This window comes from Scomber japonicus, chromosome 24 (genome assembly GCF_027409825.1).
Source record: "Scomber japonicus isolate fScoJap1 chromosome 24, fScoJap1.pri, whole genome shotgun sequence".
NCBI lineage: Eukaryota > Metazoa > Chordata > Actinopteri > Scombriformes > Scombridae > Scomber > Scomber japonicus.
The window spans coordinates 5,347,285-5,365,435 of record NC_070601.1 but is presented as its reverse complement, the minus strand read 5'-3'; the positions used below and the strand labels follow the sequence as shown (position 1 = coordinate 5,365,435).

Here is an 18,151-nt window from a genome sequence, read left to right as displayed (position 1 = left end):
GGAGGTTGGGTGAATGCAATAAGACAGCGTTAATTATTTTTTTTGTGTGTGATCCAATGGAGGCAGCTGTATTAAACCCCGCGATCATGACGGAGGTGGACTGCAACAGCAACACCCTGAACGCAGAGCTGGAGGTGAAGAAGCTGCAGGAGCTGGTCCGTAAACTGGAGAGGCAGAATGAGCAGCTGCGGACCCGGGCGAGCGGCTTCTCAAGCGGCCCACATGTGCTGTCTCTACCTCCTGGATGCGTCGGGGGATACTGCCTTCCCAGTCCGCCTCCAACCCTGCTATGCCAGACGTCCTTGGGGTCATTGGCGCTCCCACCAGACGAGCCTTTCGACTATCTCCATCCGCACACAGCCGGAGATGGAGAGGCTGATGCGGGGGAAGAGGAGGAGGAAGATGAGGAGGTGGACGTGTCGGAGCTGTCGGTGCTGGATGAGTTGGAGCTTTTGGATTTGGATTCGCTATCATGCTCAGAGGAGGCTGAAGAATCATGGTAACTGTCTGGCACATTTGTTTCAATTCAACCATTTGTTGCTTTATACAGAAAGCTCAAGTCATGAATCTTGAATGCAGAAAGGCCACACATTGATGTTTGATGGTTCTACTGGTTGGTCTTTCTTCTTATTCTTGGTCATATTTGGATGTGAGCTTGCAGCGTTGTGCAGTGCCAAAACAAAGCCACTCACACACACACACACATACACACATACACGCACACACCTTGTAACTTAATTAGGCAGCTGAGAGGAGAGGCCACTTGTTATCAGGCCTGTCACAGGGCTGCACCAAGCTGCAATTCTCCCTCCAGTCTGCACACAGAGAAATATGTTAAAATGTCATTTGTGGCTGCCTTGCATTAACTATAGTGCTACATTCAGGGACTCAAACCATAGTGCAGCAGGTCTGTGTCAGGCTTTTTTGAGCTTTCCATGACATACTGTGTCTGTTTCCTGAGATATCTTTATAAAATCTTGCAGAATAATACTGTAGGCCTGGGTGAATATAACCTGTTGTGTTTTTCTGTTGAAGGAAGTCATTGCACAGAAAGGAAATCAGTTTCAGGAACTGACATGTTGCTGACATTGGTGCCATTTCATGCAAACAAGCCCAATACTTTGAGTACCTACTTAATTACTCTATCGGTTAATTAATAAGTTAGCTATGAGAGGCTACCTTAAAAAACTTAGTAAAAACCTAAAGAGTGCCCTCAGGTTGCTTATGTCTTGGTCATGATTATTTGAAATGGAGAAAACCAAAAGAACAGTCACATTTAAGTGTAATCACTGACTGTTTTTAGCTTAATTGAAATAACAGTTGATTAATTCACTCATACTAGTAATGTTCTGTCTGTAGATCAGCTGATTGGTAAAGTATTGCTGTAATACAGACGGTACAGACTGTAACATTATGTTTATATGTTGAGTTTCATACAGTTCCCAATGTATTAGCTACTCTAGAGCTGCATTCATCCATTAGTTCACTGACAGGATATTAATCAGCAACTATTGTGATAACTGATTAATCATTGTAGTGTCTTTGTTAAGCATACTTGACACAAATTTGCATGTGGAGGCTCCTCAGATGTGACTCTATGAAGCTTTTCTGAGTCATATATGATAGTAAATTGAATTACTTTCAATTTTAGACAAACCAAGATGTGAAGAAGTCACCACAAGATCTTAGAAATAATGACAATTTTCAATCCAGACGATAATCTGTTGATAAATTAATGAAGTTATAGCACTAAAGTACACCTACGCTGCTATAGCTTATACAGCAGCCCTGCTATGAATCCTACTTTCATTAAAGGTCATTTAATGAATTAATAATTTTCAGTTTTTGCTGAAACTGTTGATAGGAAAGTGTTTATGGTCATTTCAGACGCTGTCTTTTGGTGCTTTGAGTGGTGTTTCTAATATTTTGTCCACCCCACTCAGATGAGTTACCATGCATAAATTAATGTTAGAAATACAAGACAAGGCCAAAATATTTTGACAAGAAGTACGACTGATTGTGCACTGCAGCACATGTGGAGTCATCTTTTATTTGGTGTGTTCACATTGAGGCGCTCCCCCTCCCCATGTCTCGAAATAGTAACCTGTGTGTGTGTGTGTGTGTGTGTGTGTGTGTGTGTGTGTGTGTGTGTGTGTGTGTGTGTGTGTGTGTGTGTGTGTGTGTGTGTGTGTGTGTGTGTGTGTGTGTGTGTGTGTGTGTGTGTGTGTGTGTGTTCATTCGTTCTGTCCCCTTCAGGTCAGACGTCCACCTGATGTTAGTGAAGGTTTTAATCTATAATTCAGCTCCCTCCATGTTGCCCACAGAGCAAAATCGACGGTGGAAAAAAAAAGAAGGGAGTTGAGAGCTGTCAGAATAATCTAATCCACTTCATTTCAACAGAGCGACTCTTCTTCTTGATATCTGAAAAGCTTAACGCCACCTTTTTAAAACCAGGGGGAGAGATTTGTCTGAGTCAGGAGGGGCATGAGTAGGTGGCACAAAAGAAGGATGGAGTCTGAATAGTGATCCGTCAGGGACTGGAAGGCGGAAGATTCCTAAATCTGCAATATTACTTAACACACTGAAATCCTGCCAAGGTGAAGATAGAGATGAAGTAAAACGGTGTGTAAATGACAGCTGCCAGTTTAGTGCTTGTTCCATTCACAATAAGTCATCTATAATAGTGTTAGCTGTTCTGTAGAAAGGACAAAACATTACAAATCGGACAAAGTTTGAATAATTCTGGCAATGAAACAGTTATTTTATGTATAAGAGATATAAAATATGGGTATTTTTTATAATATGGTCCGTTTTCATGCCAAAAAAGGAAAATGTTAGGTTGTAAACGCTTTTCAACATATACTATCATAATAAATAGCTATATTTTGATCCAAACATCAAGTATAATTAAAAACATTTTAAATATCAAATGAAGTGCAAGAAATAAATGAGCTCAGAGATCAACTGGGGGAAAAAGAAGAACACAATCCGTCCTAAAAATGAAGAATAATTGAGGAGTCGTTGGGTTTATGATGAGAGAGAGCAACAGAGAGATCAAAGAGTTGTTCTTGCACCTAATAAAAATTTTAACCACTAGCAGCACGTCTGTATGGATGGCTGACGGTCGGCCATCTACTGCGATTCAGACTGAAATATCAACTATAACAACTACAGGATGGATTACTGGATCCTACAGATTCTGACCTTTCTTTTAGCTCCTGCATGATGTTAATATTTTGGGGGTGGTTGTTCTTGTTCTGCAGCAGTTAAAACCCATGTTTGACTCCCACTTTTTCAATCTGTGTGTCTCTCTGTAGGTTGTATACTTCACCAAAAGCCATAGAGTCCCCAGATAACTGCCTCACACCTCTGCAGTGGTGCCGGCAGGTCCTGGACAGTCCCAAATCGGAGGTGGAGGCGGCGAGGCGATCGCTATCCCTGAGACTGGAACAAGGTGCGAGACAACAGGGATGTTTGTTTGTGTGTGTGTGTGTGTGTATGTGTGTGGTGGCGGCAGGGGGCGGGGGACTGATTGGCCCCTCGAGGGGAAGTTTTTGTGTTGAACAGCAAAAGAGTCAACAGGGAACAACAAGACAAACACGGATGCATTCAGACTGTACAAACCTTTAAGACTCTCACAGTTGGTCTGAGAAGTGCCAAGCCAGTGAAATCACACCTTTAGACTCGTTACCATAGCGAATCCAAATAGTTGTGCACTGCTAGAACATGCATACACTAGTTGTGCTTGCAAAAAAATTCACAAAAAGGAAAATAGATGAACATAAATACAGCAGGTGAAAAGATGAATAAGACGTGCAAGTGCATTCAGCAGCAATAAAATACCATGTTTGCCTCTTTAAGGACTATAAACACAAATATATCAAAGTCCTAAAAATAGAGTCCAGCTCAATAAAACCTCACAAGTCTGCAAAAGATTGAATTAAAATTCTTAGTTGGTCTGTTTCTGGATCTTCTTGTTGAAGCAGCTGCAGTCGGTGGTAAATTACAGGTGTTTTTTATTCTTTCTAGACTCTACAGACTGTAATATCCCCTCTGGTGCTCACCTCAATGACCCACAATGCAATGCAAATGCAAGAAGTATTGCATGTGCTTTTGGTGGAGTGTTTGTGTGTGTGTGTTTTTGAAGGGTTTTATAGTTTCTTGCTGTCTAGGAAGCAAAGCTAGAAACGTTTCTTTGGAGTTCAGCTGGAGTTCAGTCCGGCCGGGGGTGTTGCTCATTTCAGATTAGTCACTTTTCCCACTAATAAGACACGCATTAGAAAAGTAGTTTATGCAATGATTGTTTTAGGCTCATGAATTCTGTGGAGCTTTATCTTTCTCAAGCAGTCCAGGCTTTTTATTTTGGCTGCACTGAATTGATCACGTACATATTTTCACACTGTTTTCTCACTTCTTCTACATCCCTCCTCTTCTCCTCCGTACATCAAACAGAAGGCTGAAACAGAAATTGCCTGAGATTAGTTTGCACGACACTTCCCGCCCTGGAAGTCTATTTTAGAAGTGATGTGCACAGCTCTTAGGGTGTCTTGCCAAAAACACAGGAGCTCACTCATTCCCTCACATTCACTTACTGTCTCACACAACGCAGAGCTTGGCCAAGAGGAGCAGCCAAATAGTTTCACCTCTACGCTAGCGTGCATGGCCGGGTGCTCTTGGTGCCGTCTGGCGCTGACCAAAATTGAACTGGCTCTAGGTTCTAGGTAGATCACTCGGTGTAATCTACAAGGAACCAATTGACGGGAATGGACACTAGTTACAGAAAGTGTTTTGTTTTTTTTTATCGACTAACATGCAGATTATATTTCTTTCTTTATTTCTCCCAGTCACATTTTCCCACATTTCCGCTTGTTTTGCCTGTCCAAACTGTCCAAAAATGTCAAAATATTCACATGTGCACTCATGAGAAGCTGGAACCACCATATGTTTTGAAAAATTATGATTTTAAAATCAATAAATCTTCTGATCAACTCGCTCTATATAAAGCTTCTTAAAGCCAGGTAATGACTAAAAAGTGTCCCTAACATTATCAAATGCACATATTGGCACTTCTAACTCTACTTTTCCTTCGTGGCCAGAATAGGCAGGTTAAAGGCAGTGTGACTAATCAAGCTCAGCAGGACAGTACAGAGCTCACTGCCGATAATCTGTCCACGCCTCATAGCATTAAGCAGATCAGGCCCGGGTCACCTGACCTGCTTATGCCATAGTGACAGGCATCAGTTAATTATAAGCAGAGGAAGTCGTCACAAACAAGGAAACATTTAATTGAGGAAGTAAAACAGGAAAATATATCCGCTGTCATCCTTGTGAAATCAATAGAGGCATTAAGCCCATCTCTTGGTTTGAGTTTAGCGTTGCCATGGTTACTTCATGCACCTCAATTGACTCTCTTTTTAAAAATAGATTTCACGTCTTGAGCTTATCGACAGACAACATGGGAGAAAGGGGGGGGGGGGAGAAGATCAGGGTTATCAATCCACATGTGGGTCTGTTAAAGAAATCCTCTTCTGATCGATGAGTCTCTTCGGAGGCCGCAGCGTGAGGAGGCGACAGCTCCCACGGCCTCGGCTGAACAGGCAGCTTAACAACCCCGAAGCCTTTTAACGAGAGGAGATGGAGCTCGACTCACCTGCGTAGGAGCGTTGAGTCGTGTGTGTGTGTGTGTGTGTGTTTGTGAGGCTGCTCTGCTTTCCCACACTTTGAAAACAAAGTATTTTCAAATAAATGTCAAATAGTTGGCACTGCTCTTTTTGCCAGTCTGAACTGATGGTGTGAGGAAGGTGCTACAGAGATTGTAAATCCTGATATAATCCCTACATCCAGACTAATTTCACAGAATTTAGCACCAAAAAATATCTACTAACATCAAGAATATAAAGATACACTGTCACTTTCATGTCAGTCATCCAGCACTTTAGTCCAGACTGAAGTATCTCAACAAGGATTGATAACTCTCTGCCATAACATTTAGGCCACATATTCATGTGATGTAATATACTCACTTCTTAACTTTCCATTTCGCAACATTATCAGATCATAATCTCCACTGGTATTTCACTAAAAACCTGCAAAACAAATAGCATTCCCATCAGCCTCAGCTGTATGGAAGTGTATCTGCACCTTTTATTCAAATGGCAGTGCATTCTGCAACATGATAATTCAATGTGCAATCTAGTCATGCAGTTTGAAAAATATTATGCATGTAATTCAATGTGCAAAGTGGCAATGTTATCCTCAGTACAGTTTTAATTATCTCAATGAACATTATGAATTAAAATTTAATTACATTTCATATTGCCATGTTCTTGCACCTTTTTTTATTCAAATGGAAATGCATTCTGCACTTTGTGGTTAGTGCTAATTACCAAACGCTGGCATGCTAACACGCCAACTTAAGAAAACATGTTAAACATTTTATCTGTTTTAAAATATGCATGTTAGCATTGTTATAGTGAGCATGATGACATGTTGTATTTAGCTCAAAGTAACTTCACACTCTGAAAGTAGACTGTCAGTGATAATGATATCACATGTATGCAAAATTACATGGAAAAAATATAACAGGTGTTCAATGCAGTGACCTGTCTTCAACTGTTAGAGAGCAAAACTCTTCAGTGACTTGTAGTTTTTAATTAGTGTGCTTTAAATTGTTAATTACAAACAAGTAACATGGTTCTCTTTTTGTACAATAGATGCACATATTTGAACATCTGGCTCTTTGACACCAAACTAGGGATAATAACATCTTTTATGGGTCAGTCATGAATCATGAGTCTCGTGTCCACATACTTTACTATAGTAGCATTAATGCTGCAGTCTTGGCTAATATTTGGGGCAGAGAAGTGGACCTCTGACTCGGCCTGGTCCTCCACAGTTGCACCAGCTGTGCAGCTTGTTGCATCAGCGGCGGTGAACCTGCTCTCTTCATGCTAATGGTCCTCCGCCGGAGCCTGTGCATCACTTCAAACTGCAGAGGAATCCTCCCACCAGCTTGGCCCGCTATCGCTCTCCTCTCTCTCCTCTCCTCTCTCTCGCCGCCCGGGGTTGGGTACAGTGAAATGGAGAGCTGTTGCCATAGAAACCGTTTACATGAAAGGGATGCACCCCCTTCATAGCTAAGTGGCTTATATTCGTATTGACAGGTGAGGGAGAGAAATCCTCTTCCTGCATGTTGTATGGGTGTATGCAGGCTCCAGTAACACACACACACATACACATCTACACACTCTTTAATAAGAAATGCACAATGCAGCACATTTATATTCATCTTTGTTCTCTAGATATTCATATCACAGGCGCTACAAACCAGGAGAAGTTTCCTCTCTACGTCTATGAATAGTAACCGCGGTGTGTGTGTGTGTGTGTGTGTGTGTTTGTCTGAGACGCTCGGCACCAGGTACAGCTGCAGTGTGTGAGCGGCTCTGTTGTGTTGAATACTGCTTTGTCCTCTGTGCTTTGTCACATGGTGCAGCCGCTGTGCAGTTACTGACAGTCACAGTGCTGATGAGGTAACGGCTGCACAGCACTGCCCTCTGCTCCATGATGGTGTCTGTCTTTGTACAGTTTTACTGTTATTGTCTGTTTTGCTACCTGAATCCAGGTCACTCAGAAAAATCATGATATGTCCTTTTTAAAGGAAAGCTCAAAACAGATTCTTCCTGTCATTTTTTTATACTGTCAAAATGTTGGCTTTAAATTACAGAATTTGGGGTAAATGTAAAAATGTTGCTCTGCAAGTCAAAAGCCAGGGCTTCATCCTGATCTGATCAATTAGCCAATAGAAGATGCATCGTCAATTATTTTGATCATTTAATGGTTTCTCGTTCTCAAATGTGAGAATGTGCTGCTTTTCTTGCTCTTTCATGAATGTAAACTGAATATTTTGGCATTTGATGATGTTACTTTGTGCTCCTGGATACTGTGATGGATGTTTTTCACAGACCAAATGATTTAATTGAGAAAATAACCAGCAGATTAGTCAATAATGAACATAACTGTTGCATCCCAAGAGAAGAGCACTTAGAGTATCACAGGAGTGGGTTGCAAAAGTAAAAACCTGAATAAACATGGACTTAACCAGTTTTCTCACATAGTCTCAGGTGTTTAAATGACTTTGCTTGGTGTATTTTTCAATTTGGCAATGTACTGATTGAAAAAAAAAAACAGAAAGGGGGGGGGGAAATGTAAATTAAATATTAACTTCCTCTTTCCCTCCCATCCCTTGTTCTCCTCCCCTGAACCCACATCCTGTCTCAGTCTCCAGGTGGCGTAGCTCACTGTCCAGCCCCTCTCCCTCCTCCTCCCCCGGTCCTCCCTTGAGTCGAGTTGCTGGGGTGTCACCCATCAGCACCTCCCCTTCAGCCAAACCCTGTACTACTCCCCAGTCGTCCGAAAGACACGGTAACCATACCACACGTTTCCTGTTCCTATTTCATGTAGCACTTGGTTAAATTAAACCTGAGTGTCTTGTCTTTTGACCTTCCTCTCCACCACCCCCTCCCTCCTCTCTCTCCTCCCCTGCCTCCCTCAGCTCCATCCTTCTCCTCCCCGCTCCACCTGATGCTCCACCGGACGTTGAGCCCCGTGGGGAAGGAGCTCTCCCCCGTGGCCGAGAGGACTCCCACGTTCCTCTCTAACCTTGCCAATCGCAGTAAGCCCGATTCCTGCTTCTCCCACTCCTCCCATGCTGCCTCTCTGTCTTTCTTTTCATGTAAAATCAAGCTGAATCCTTCTTTTCTTGCCTCGTATAAAACAGCACAGACAGCAGATAAGAAAATCAGAATATTACTGTGCAGGTGAAGACTCTCAATATAAAACTGGGTCAGCCAGAAGCTTTTAATGTATTATTTCAACTATGTTCTTATGCAAGTCGTGGGAGTCGGAATATATTTTTGTTGCAGCTTCAAGCAACATCTCAGTAGCAGGAAAAAAAACTGTGCCACTGCTCGCTGCTCATTATATGTCACTATATTCTGCTGCTCTGATTGTATTAGCGGGTGGCAGATTCGAGTGCATTATTAGTGATGGAAAAAGTAACGTTCCAGACTCGGAGAGGGCAGAGCTGCAGGGAAAGAGACGGGCTACACTGGGGTACGGATCGAACCCCAAAGGGAGGGAAGCTCACATCCTGAGCTTCATGTAGCAGCGGGACCTCTGCCACAGGGGCCCGCTGGTGGTTTAGTGCCCGAGGCTCAATTCCATGACAGTGCTACTCTAAACAGCAACAAGGCGTTAAAAAGCTTGGGGCGTGTATTGCTCTTTTTTTTTTTTTTTTTGGTTCTTTTTAGATATGCTGTTCCAAATATATAAAACTCTTTCATCTATCTGCCCTCCTTTGTGAGTCACCAATCTAATATGTAACTCAAGGCTGGAACAAGGTTTTTTTTAGAAAAATTCAGATCATGGGGTCCAAATTCTAACCTTATGGTATTTCAGATAAACACAATAGAACATATTTGTTTTGTCTCTTGCTATTATAGTTCAATGTTTTATCCCCCTCCTGGCTGTTATAGTAATTACCAAAACACTGACACTTGTTTATATCAAAGGCTCTGCTCGTTGGTCCGTCACTACTATTATGGTTGTAAAATGGTGAATACATTTCCCAGCAAAATGACTCATTTCACTGTCAGAATTTGATCAATTCGGTCTGATAACATTTGGAAAGTATAGAAGAGTTGCGTGATTAAATTATTGTATTCCCATTCAAGTCAAGTCAAAGTAGTGCACATGCTCCACACAGAGCATGCTCAGTGTGCATTCATCTGGTCAGCATGGGAATATAAAACCTGACACCCGATTTAAAAACTCTGGTATGTTGTGAAATATCTGCCAGTAAAAATCCACACATGATCTTAAAATATAAACTCCTCAAAGTCCCAAAAGAGTACTTTCAGAGGAGAGGGTTAGGGTATCTATGTTTCCCTAAAGCTATATATTTTTATTATACTTACTTTCATCAGTGGCCTCTTGAAGTCCCTTCTGAAAACTGGACATACACATCATCTAAAGACCCAACAATCTGGTCTTTACTCATTTCTTGTACCACTACTGAGCTACATCATCACCCAAAGAGTCTGACACCTTCAAAAGTATAGTTTACATTACAAAAGGTGTATGCTTGACTTTAGAATGATTTAACATGTTTGGTTTTCTTAATCTGAGTTTTAGTCGTTTGCCTCCACCTCATTACAACACAAGTGGTGCTCACAGTATTAGAAAATAACATTCATTTAAGTAGCAACAGTCTTTTTATAAAACAATGTCCCAGTTCTTCTAGATATTACTGAGAATAGGTATCATGGGGACTATTTCATTGGCCATTTAAATCCATTCTCAGGTGCATCTTGTCAAAGGTGTGAAGGATGATTACATTAACAAATCTAGCAAAATGTTGAAATTCATGAAAATCAGCCAAACGATGAATGAATAAATTTAATAAAGTGTGCAAAAGTGAGTGAAATAATCCTTTTCATCATTGCTGTTACTCTAGAGAGCAGATATGAGGAATATCATTAACTGGGGAGAGGTTAGTATAACCTCTGAGATAATATTTCTACCTCACTGGTGCTTAATAGGCTCTGATTCTCCGAGCCAAGTATCACCCTCCATTAGTTTGGATCCTTCATCTATATGTGGAGGACACTCAAAAGACTCGAGGGTGCTTTCCTCATTACTGAGCCACCAAAACTGAACGTGGCCGAGCTTCACAGTGACCGTCTCATTTGTTTAACACCGTGGTTAAGATCAAGGATAAGCTGCCGGTGTGCAAAGTTCATCATCAGTCAAACTCTGTTTTCTTCTTGTGTGATCGTTTTGAAGGCCGCAGTCTCCGGCGCTCCGCCCTCAGTCCACAGTCATCCATGGACAGTGACCTTGGTGCTTCAGAGGCAGAGGACGACTCCATCACTCTGGGATACAAACTGCAAGACCTCACAGACGTCCAGGTTATGGCCCGGCTGCAAGAAGAGAGTAAGTTAAGCCAGAAGGAAAACATGCAGATGGTATTTCTGTGGTTGTTCGGCTCTGCCTCCCCCTTGTCTCCAGAACAGCACTTGCTCTGAGAATGTATGATTAAAAGTCTTAATTGCAGGGAATTTGGTCGACTTCATGCTGGCCGTATTGTTCCTTTTTTAGGCCAGTGATTAGCAAACTGGGGGGTGCAGAGTGTTGCACAGAAATATACAGTGAGAGATGGTTTGAATATGCATCAGAAGACATTTTAATATGTAAAACGCAGGTGTAATTCAGGACGTTAAGTGCTGCACTGCATTGCAATAATATCTGATGGTTGTTCGTTCCACCTGTGCTTTGCATGCTGAGTCAATGTGTAAAATATCTGCAAGGCTATCAAGATTCAGGCTAGCAAGGTTTATTCAGAGAGCAAAATCATGTTGCTCCCCGAACGAACACATTAGTCAGAATATAATGATTTATACCTAAAAATAAAAGCAGTTATTGCTAAGCTTAACCCACATTTTTGATTTTCACACCAGAATCAGAGAAATATTAATGAAAAGAAACAAGCAGGTTTTTGGAAGATAGTATATCTGTGAAAAATGCTCCTGAAAATATACAATGCGCCAGTTTCATTCTTCTGAGTAAATAACTTTCATTGCCAAAGGAAAGAAAAAGACCAGAATAAACAAGACAAGCTGAGCAATATACTGTAAAACTAACCAAGAATCATGTCTTTATAGGGGCTCTGGAACAGTAGACAAAATGTGATACTAGTGAATAATATATAACTGATTTAATTCCCAAAACAGCACTTCTTTCAGTACCTTCCTATGAGGAATATAATAGATCTTAAAAGTATGAACATGCATTTCAAGCTAAATCAAGTACAAATAATTTCAGAACATTACATAGAAAATTGACTTTATATTGAAGTGTCTGCTTTGTCAGTTTTTTGTCTGTGTCAGTGTTTGCCAATTCACTTCTGCTGTCCATCTGTCTCTATTGTTCCCTCCTTTCTAATATTTTAACATATGGCACCAGATCTCAGAGCCCATCGCTACTTCAGCTTCATTAACCCCAGGAGGTGATATGTGTGTGTGTGTGTGTGTGTCTCTCTGGCTCTGTGTGCGTGTGTGTGTTTTGCACGCTGGTCCTCATATCTCGCTCCCCCAGGTCTAAGGCAGGACTACGCCAGCACGACGTCCATCCTGGCCAACCGCCGCAGCCAGAGCTTCTCCTTCCAGCTCAGCCAGCTGAGCGCTGGCCCCGACCTGGAGGAGGAAGACGAGGAGGACGACGAAGACTACGGCCTCCTGCCCCCTCCGCAGCCACGCCTCACCCGTCTGCCTCACTCCCACACCTTCGCCAGCATTCGAGACTGGCGAAGAAGCACCAGCTCCCTGTCCACCCCTCCTTCCACCCCATCCACATCCCCGTACCCTTCCGCTGGGTTCGCTTTGCAACCTCAGGCCCACACCCAGCTCCAGGGTCTGGGACTGGGCAGCCCCTGCGCAGCCGACCTGCAGGGATTCAGACCAGGATCAGGTGAGAAAAGCCACTTTTAGCATCATCTCTTTGCCTATAAGGAATTTGTTCTTGGTTGATATCGGATCCAGAAATTAAAGGCTGTATTTCAAACTGGAGTTGAGATTTTAAAAAAAGAGGAAGTAAGGCTCCCTTTGTTAGAAAATGTCAAATCAAGCTGCATGGATATTTTTAAATGAACAAAGGATAAAATCATCATATATAATTTGGTGATTAACACAGAATAATCTCCTGACTCTGCAGCTCCCCACAGCTCAACTGAGTATTTTAGCATTTTTCAGCTAGTTCACAATCATTAAACAAGCTCTGATAAACCTGCTGTATGCTACCTGCCCAGCGACACACAGCAAACAGACAATCACAATAGTCTGACAATCATAACTGCCCCACCGCCACTGGGAAAGTAGCTTTATTACATGTGGAACCTCTACTCCCAGCAATGGTAATACTGGATGTCAGTGTTGCTTTTAGAGCCTGTTTGGCACCCCCAAGTGGTCAAGAAAAAATATTCAATGCAGCTCAAAAGCACTTCAAGCTGGAGGACTCAGAAGAGAACAATTTAAAGGATAGGTACACACTTTTAAAGTCAGTAGTCTTAGGTACGTAAATGCTTGCTGTAATCATTCCTCCAATTAATATTAACTATAAGAAGATCCTTTCCAGACATGCTTACAATGTAAGTTCAGCAAAAATGTATTTAAGTTCAAAAGAAGGAAATTGGCACTAAAACTACGTGTTTGGAGTTCCCCTCTAACGTTTTAGAGCCGGTTTGTTTAAAAAAAAAAAAAAAAAAAAAAGAAAAGGAAAAAGTAGGTAAACGGGTGGTATCTTTTGAAATAAACCACTGTTAATGCTGTGAACATTACTAATGAGAGCTATCTCTGTGTTTATGTTTTGTATGTGCAATATATATGTGTGTATTTACTGTATGTGCATATGTGTATGTTGTTGGCCGTATTGTTTTGGGGAAACTTCATCATGTCGTCCAGCCGAATATGAGAGTAAGTCGACACAGTTTTCCACTTGATTCCAAACATATTTCATAACTCAAACATTTAGAAATTATTTATAACATTAATTCAACTTTTTATGTGATGGAGCACAATATAAAAACACTAAAATCATTAATTATCCACTCATAAGTATTTACTCCTCATCATCTCTCTCATTCTGAGAAGTCGACGCCCCTGTCTGACCCACACTGATGCTCTAACCACTTAATAATAGCTCTGTCTAAGCCTCTTGTACAACTGCTCTTAAAGCTCTCAGACTGGCAGTTGTTTCCATTCCAAGTCGGAGACGAGAGAGAGTTTGATGGGATTAGCGTTAGGAGTGTATATCTGACTGAGGGGGCTGGAAGCTGTTGTATGGTGAGGGAGATCACAACCAGTTTTATGCAGCGTCTTAAAGGATGGAGATGTAATAAAAGAACAGGCATGACCAATAGTGTAACATGAAGTGTGGTATATTTATATATTTTTATTTGTATCTTTACATTAAAATCTTTTTAAATTTTAAACTTGTATAAATGTATTTTGTTGTGGGTGTTTCTGTCTGTTTCTGCCAGATAAGCTGCGGAGGAGCATGCCTAACCTTGTCAGAGCTCCCAGCATGCCAAGTGTGCCCATTCCAACCAATCCTAGTGCTTCCCCTTCTTTGCTTCGTAACAGCCAGAGCTTTGATTCGTCCAGCGGTCTGGCTCGCCTGCAGTCCTCCAGTAAGATGATACTTCTGTTGGGGTTTTTTTTTTGATATAAATTTAACATTTAACATTTTTTATGCTTGTGCATCTGTTATCCCCGCCCACCCACCTCCAGTCCCCTCCCCAGGCCAGCTGCAAAACAGAGTCCAGAGCGTGGGGAACTTTTCCTCGTTGTCACGGCAACCCCTAAAAGCCACTGCCTACGTCAGTCCCACCATCAAAGGCTCGGCCACCATGCCTATTTCCACCAGCCTCCAGTCGCTAAACTGCAGCAGTGGGACTAACAGCGGGATCCCAATGCTCAGTAAATCACCAGGCGGAGGGGCGATGCCCACCTCAGCCCCGGGCACGCCTCGCAGCAGCCTGCCACGCCCCACCTCCTTCATCGGTACACCAAGCCCCACCCCCCGCAGCAAAGCAGCCCAACCAGCACGCAGGTAAACCCTGCTGGAACAGGTTTTATGATCATATTTGAGAACACAATGTACTTACCAGAAAAACTGAATATTTGACTGCTTAGAGAAACTTGAAGTACAACCAAATGTCATAAGACTGTTTTTGTGACCAAAATCTTACAATTATCTTCCATGAACTGAAAACACACAGATTTGAAACTAGCTATTGAGACCGTAAACTCATGAGAAAACTGTTTACTGAAGTAGTAAATCAATAAGAAGGGTAATTTTCTCATAGACTTCCATACAATTAGACTTTGTTTTTGAGCCAGTGGAGTCGCCCCCTGCTGGTCGTTAGGAAGAATGCAGGTTTAAGGACACTTTTGCAATGGCTTCACATTTCAGACCTGGAGCTACCTGCTTTGATGTGACCCTTTCTTGGTTTCTTTTGTTTTTTTACAGTTTACTGACACCTCCAAAGAGCTTGTCCACCTTCAGTGCCCTTCGTGACAGCACCTGGAGAGATGGCTGCTACTGACGAATGGATGAACTGGTGCAGTAGTAGTACCCCGCTGGCTGGGGTAACTCACTGCACCTCAACATCAAAGTTTTCATCGGGGACCCTGAATGGGTTTGACCAAAAAGTAACTGTCAAGGTGACCTTAAATCTGAGATCCTGCATAGAATAGTTCAAATGTTATCCAAACGGACCACAGTTGAGGGGTCTCCACATGAACTGATTTCTCACATCATCCATTCGATTCTATGCAGAATTTCTTCGGAGAAGGCGGGTTGTCTTTTTTTTTGAGGGGGGGGTTCTGGATACGAGTGTGTGAGTTTGGTCTGTGCCAAGTTGCTCTTGTGCAATAAACCACTGGCTGTAGGGTACCAGTAGTACTAACCTGCTAAAGAGGGCTGCCAGTTTTTATGAAATGAGCATCACAATACTATATTTATTTATATATTTATTTTGAATAAATGTTTTGACTAATCACGTTTTCCCTCTGGCAACAAGCGCCAACAATGCTGCTAAAATTTAATCAGTCCCTGTTAGATTGGGCACATTTGGTCTAATTTTTACAAGCATTAAAGTATGTATGGGTGTACAAAGCTAACTATTACATGTGCATACATATGAATATATATTGATGCAATATTATTGAATTTTAAATGTGAATCTTGACCAAAATGAAATGTCTGAATGTGTTTACAAAATTGTCTCACCACGACGTCACAAAACTTTGTTGTATATTAACACTTTAAAATTGTTTAACGACCTATAAGGATCTATTCATGTTGCACTTTGTATAAATCTCTGGATTTCTGTTTACTAATGATTGCACTTCCTTTTACATTTGACCTTCTATATAAAATGTATTGTTAATTTGTTTTTTGAAGATGTCACAGTTAAACACGGCATAATGTAGCACTCTCTGTTTGTAATATTTGACATATGTTTTTAATTGACAGTTATCATGGCACATTTCACAAAATCCGGACACTTTGTTACTGTGATTGACTGAATGAGTGAAACATTTTAATAAAACACACTGAATTAAAGCGGCCTTTGATCCACTACTTCTTTCATACTTACTGTAACTTTATCTACAGTAACTTTCCACTGTGTTTCTTGCTCTTTTACGTTTATGGTTCATCACAAACATGTTGGAAGATAAATCTAAATATCTACATGTTAATTATTGAACAACCTGCCATAACCAAAACAGCTGATCAATATCTCCTTTCTTTTCTGCAGCTCTGAGAAATGAATATGTCTGAATAATAAATGTGTTGTATTCACTGATGTGGAGGGACAGTCAGTCAATACCGAGTCACTCATTTACTGAGTGAAGAGTTAAAGCATAAAGCATTTAACAGCGTCTAAAAGTAGAGAGAAATCCTTAAACAGCACTTGTATTTACTTTTATTTAGTTGGAATTAACAAAAACAAGTCAAACTTAATAACATAACTTACTTGTACATGCACCCTGCAAATATTTCCTCCTGCTGCTTCACCAAGCACACATCCATCCACCCAGTGAGTCCTGCACACACCTCATATGTTTGAAATGCAACTTTCATAACATCACTCCTGCAACTTTTCAAATCAGTCTCAAGTCCAAAAACCCATAAGTCGCCAACTAGTGGAATAATGGTGGAACTGCAGCAACTTTCTCTGACTCAGTTCTATTGCATTATCTATCAAGTTAGAGCCAAAACCTAAAACCTCCTAAATTGAAGCTCCTAAATGTAACTGTAATCCATTCCAGTTATTTATGAAAATGTTGATGATTAGGGTGAGGGCTTATGTGAGAGCTGCAAAATTCTTCTCAGGTGAACATAATTGAAAATGTACTGTATAAACCAGGGGTCTCCAAACTATTCCACAAAGGGCCATGTAGCTGTAGGTTTTCATTCCAACCAAGCAGGAGCACACCAGACTTGATTCATTTAATCAGCTGATCTCAGTCTTCAGACAGCTGATTGGTCAAATGGTGTGCTCTCGATTGGTTGGAACTAAAACCTGCAGCCACATGGCCCTTTGTGGAATAGTTTGGAGACCCCTGGTATAAACACACACAATAACTTCTTCATGCCTGTCTAACTCTACAGCTGCAGGTCTCTGTACAGGTTCCAGAGGACCCTGATCCTTTCCCATCCCTTCCTCTTTTATCCTCATCAATCTCCCCCCTCCCCATCCACTGACTCCTCCTTCCTTGCCCCTCCTTCACCATCATCAGTGGAACAACCAGCACCTCCTCAACCTGTGGCAGCACCTCCTGCTGTTGTAACTTGGTAAAAATGTGTATTGCAATATTAGTTCATTCAGCATCTTTCTGCACTGTGTGATTCAAAGTAGATGAAAATCATCTTTCTGTTTTTTGTTTTTAGTTTGCATGGAATATTGCATGGGATATGTTTTTTACCCTGTAAAATGTGTTATTATGTGATAATTAAAATCAATAAATAAAATAAATCAATTAAAGCGACTTTGATATTTGTCTGAGTGTGAATGATATTCAGGAGCAAATATATACATATATATTTATATTAATTGATGTAATTTGGTAACTCAAAACTGTGACTCAGCCTGTGTGACAGCTATACTTAAATTTTAAGCTTGTGGGTTCAGTCACGGGTCTCTCAGTGCAACCCGGTATCATGCCAAAGCGTCACACCACTGAAGACTGAGAAGCTTTGTGAAGAGGATGGCCCGGTGGTTCAGTGTGATGGCAGTTTACTCCAATTTTTACAGTCATGGGTTCGATACCAGGACAAGTCTCACCACTAAAGATTAAAAACATCCAATAAAAAGTGTGTTCAATAGCTGTTTGGAGGTTGTGTGCTCAATTCAGTAAATCTTCAAGTTGTTAAACATTAACAAGCCTCTTTTATGAGCTGTGAGACTCTGCAGCTCACTGTGTTGGATCAATGTCCTTCAGTTTTAAGGTTGTGGGTTCAATCCCAGTTCCCTCAGCAACATTTAAAAGAGACTGAGACAGAAAATTCAGATCATGCGTCCCCTTTT

The 18,151-nt window shown here is 41.4% G+C and overlaps 1 protein-coding gene across 1 annotated transcript; it reads left to right on the top strand.

Annotated features, from left to right (window-relative positions):
* Nucleotides 1-47: 47 nt before the first annotated feature.
* Nucleotides 48-16,049, top strand: LOC128354254 (SLAIN motif-containing protein 1-like). Its single transcript, XM_053314513.1, is given in 9 exon segments — nt 48-499; nt 3,318-3,454; nt 8,278-8,421; nt 8,552-8,671; nt 10,843-10,992; nt 12,022-12,525; nt 14,093-14,242; nt 14,343-14,664; nt 15,085-16,049. Coding segments are annotated over 9 exon segments (2,046 nt in total). The 5' UTR covers nt 48-56; the 3' UTR covers nt 15,161-16,049.
* Nucleotides 16,050-18,151: the final 2,102 nt, after the last annotated feature.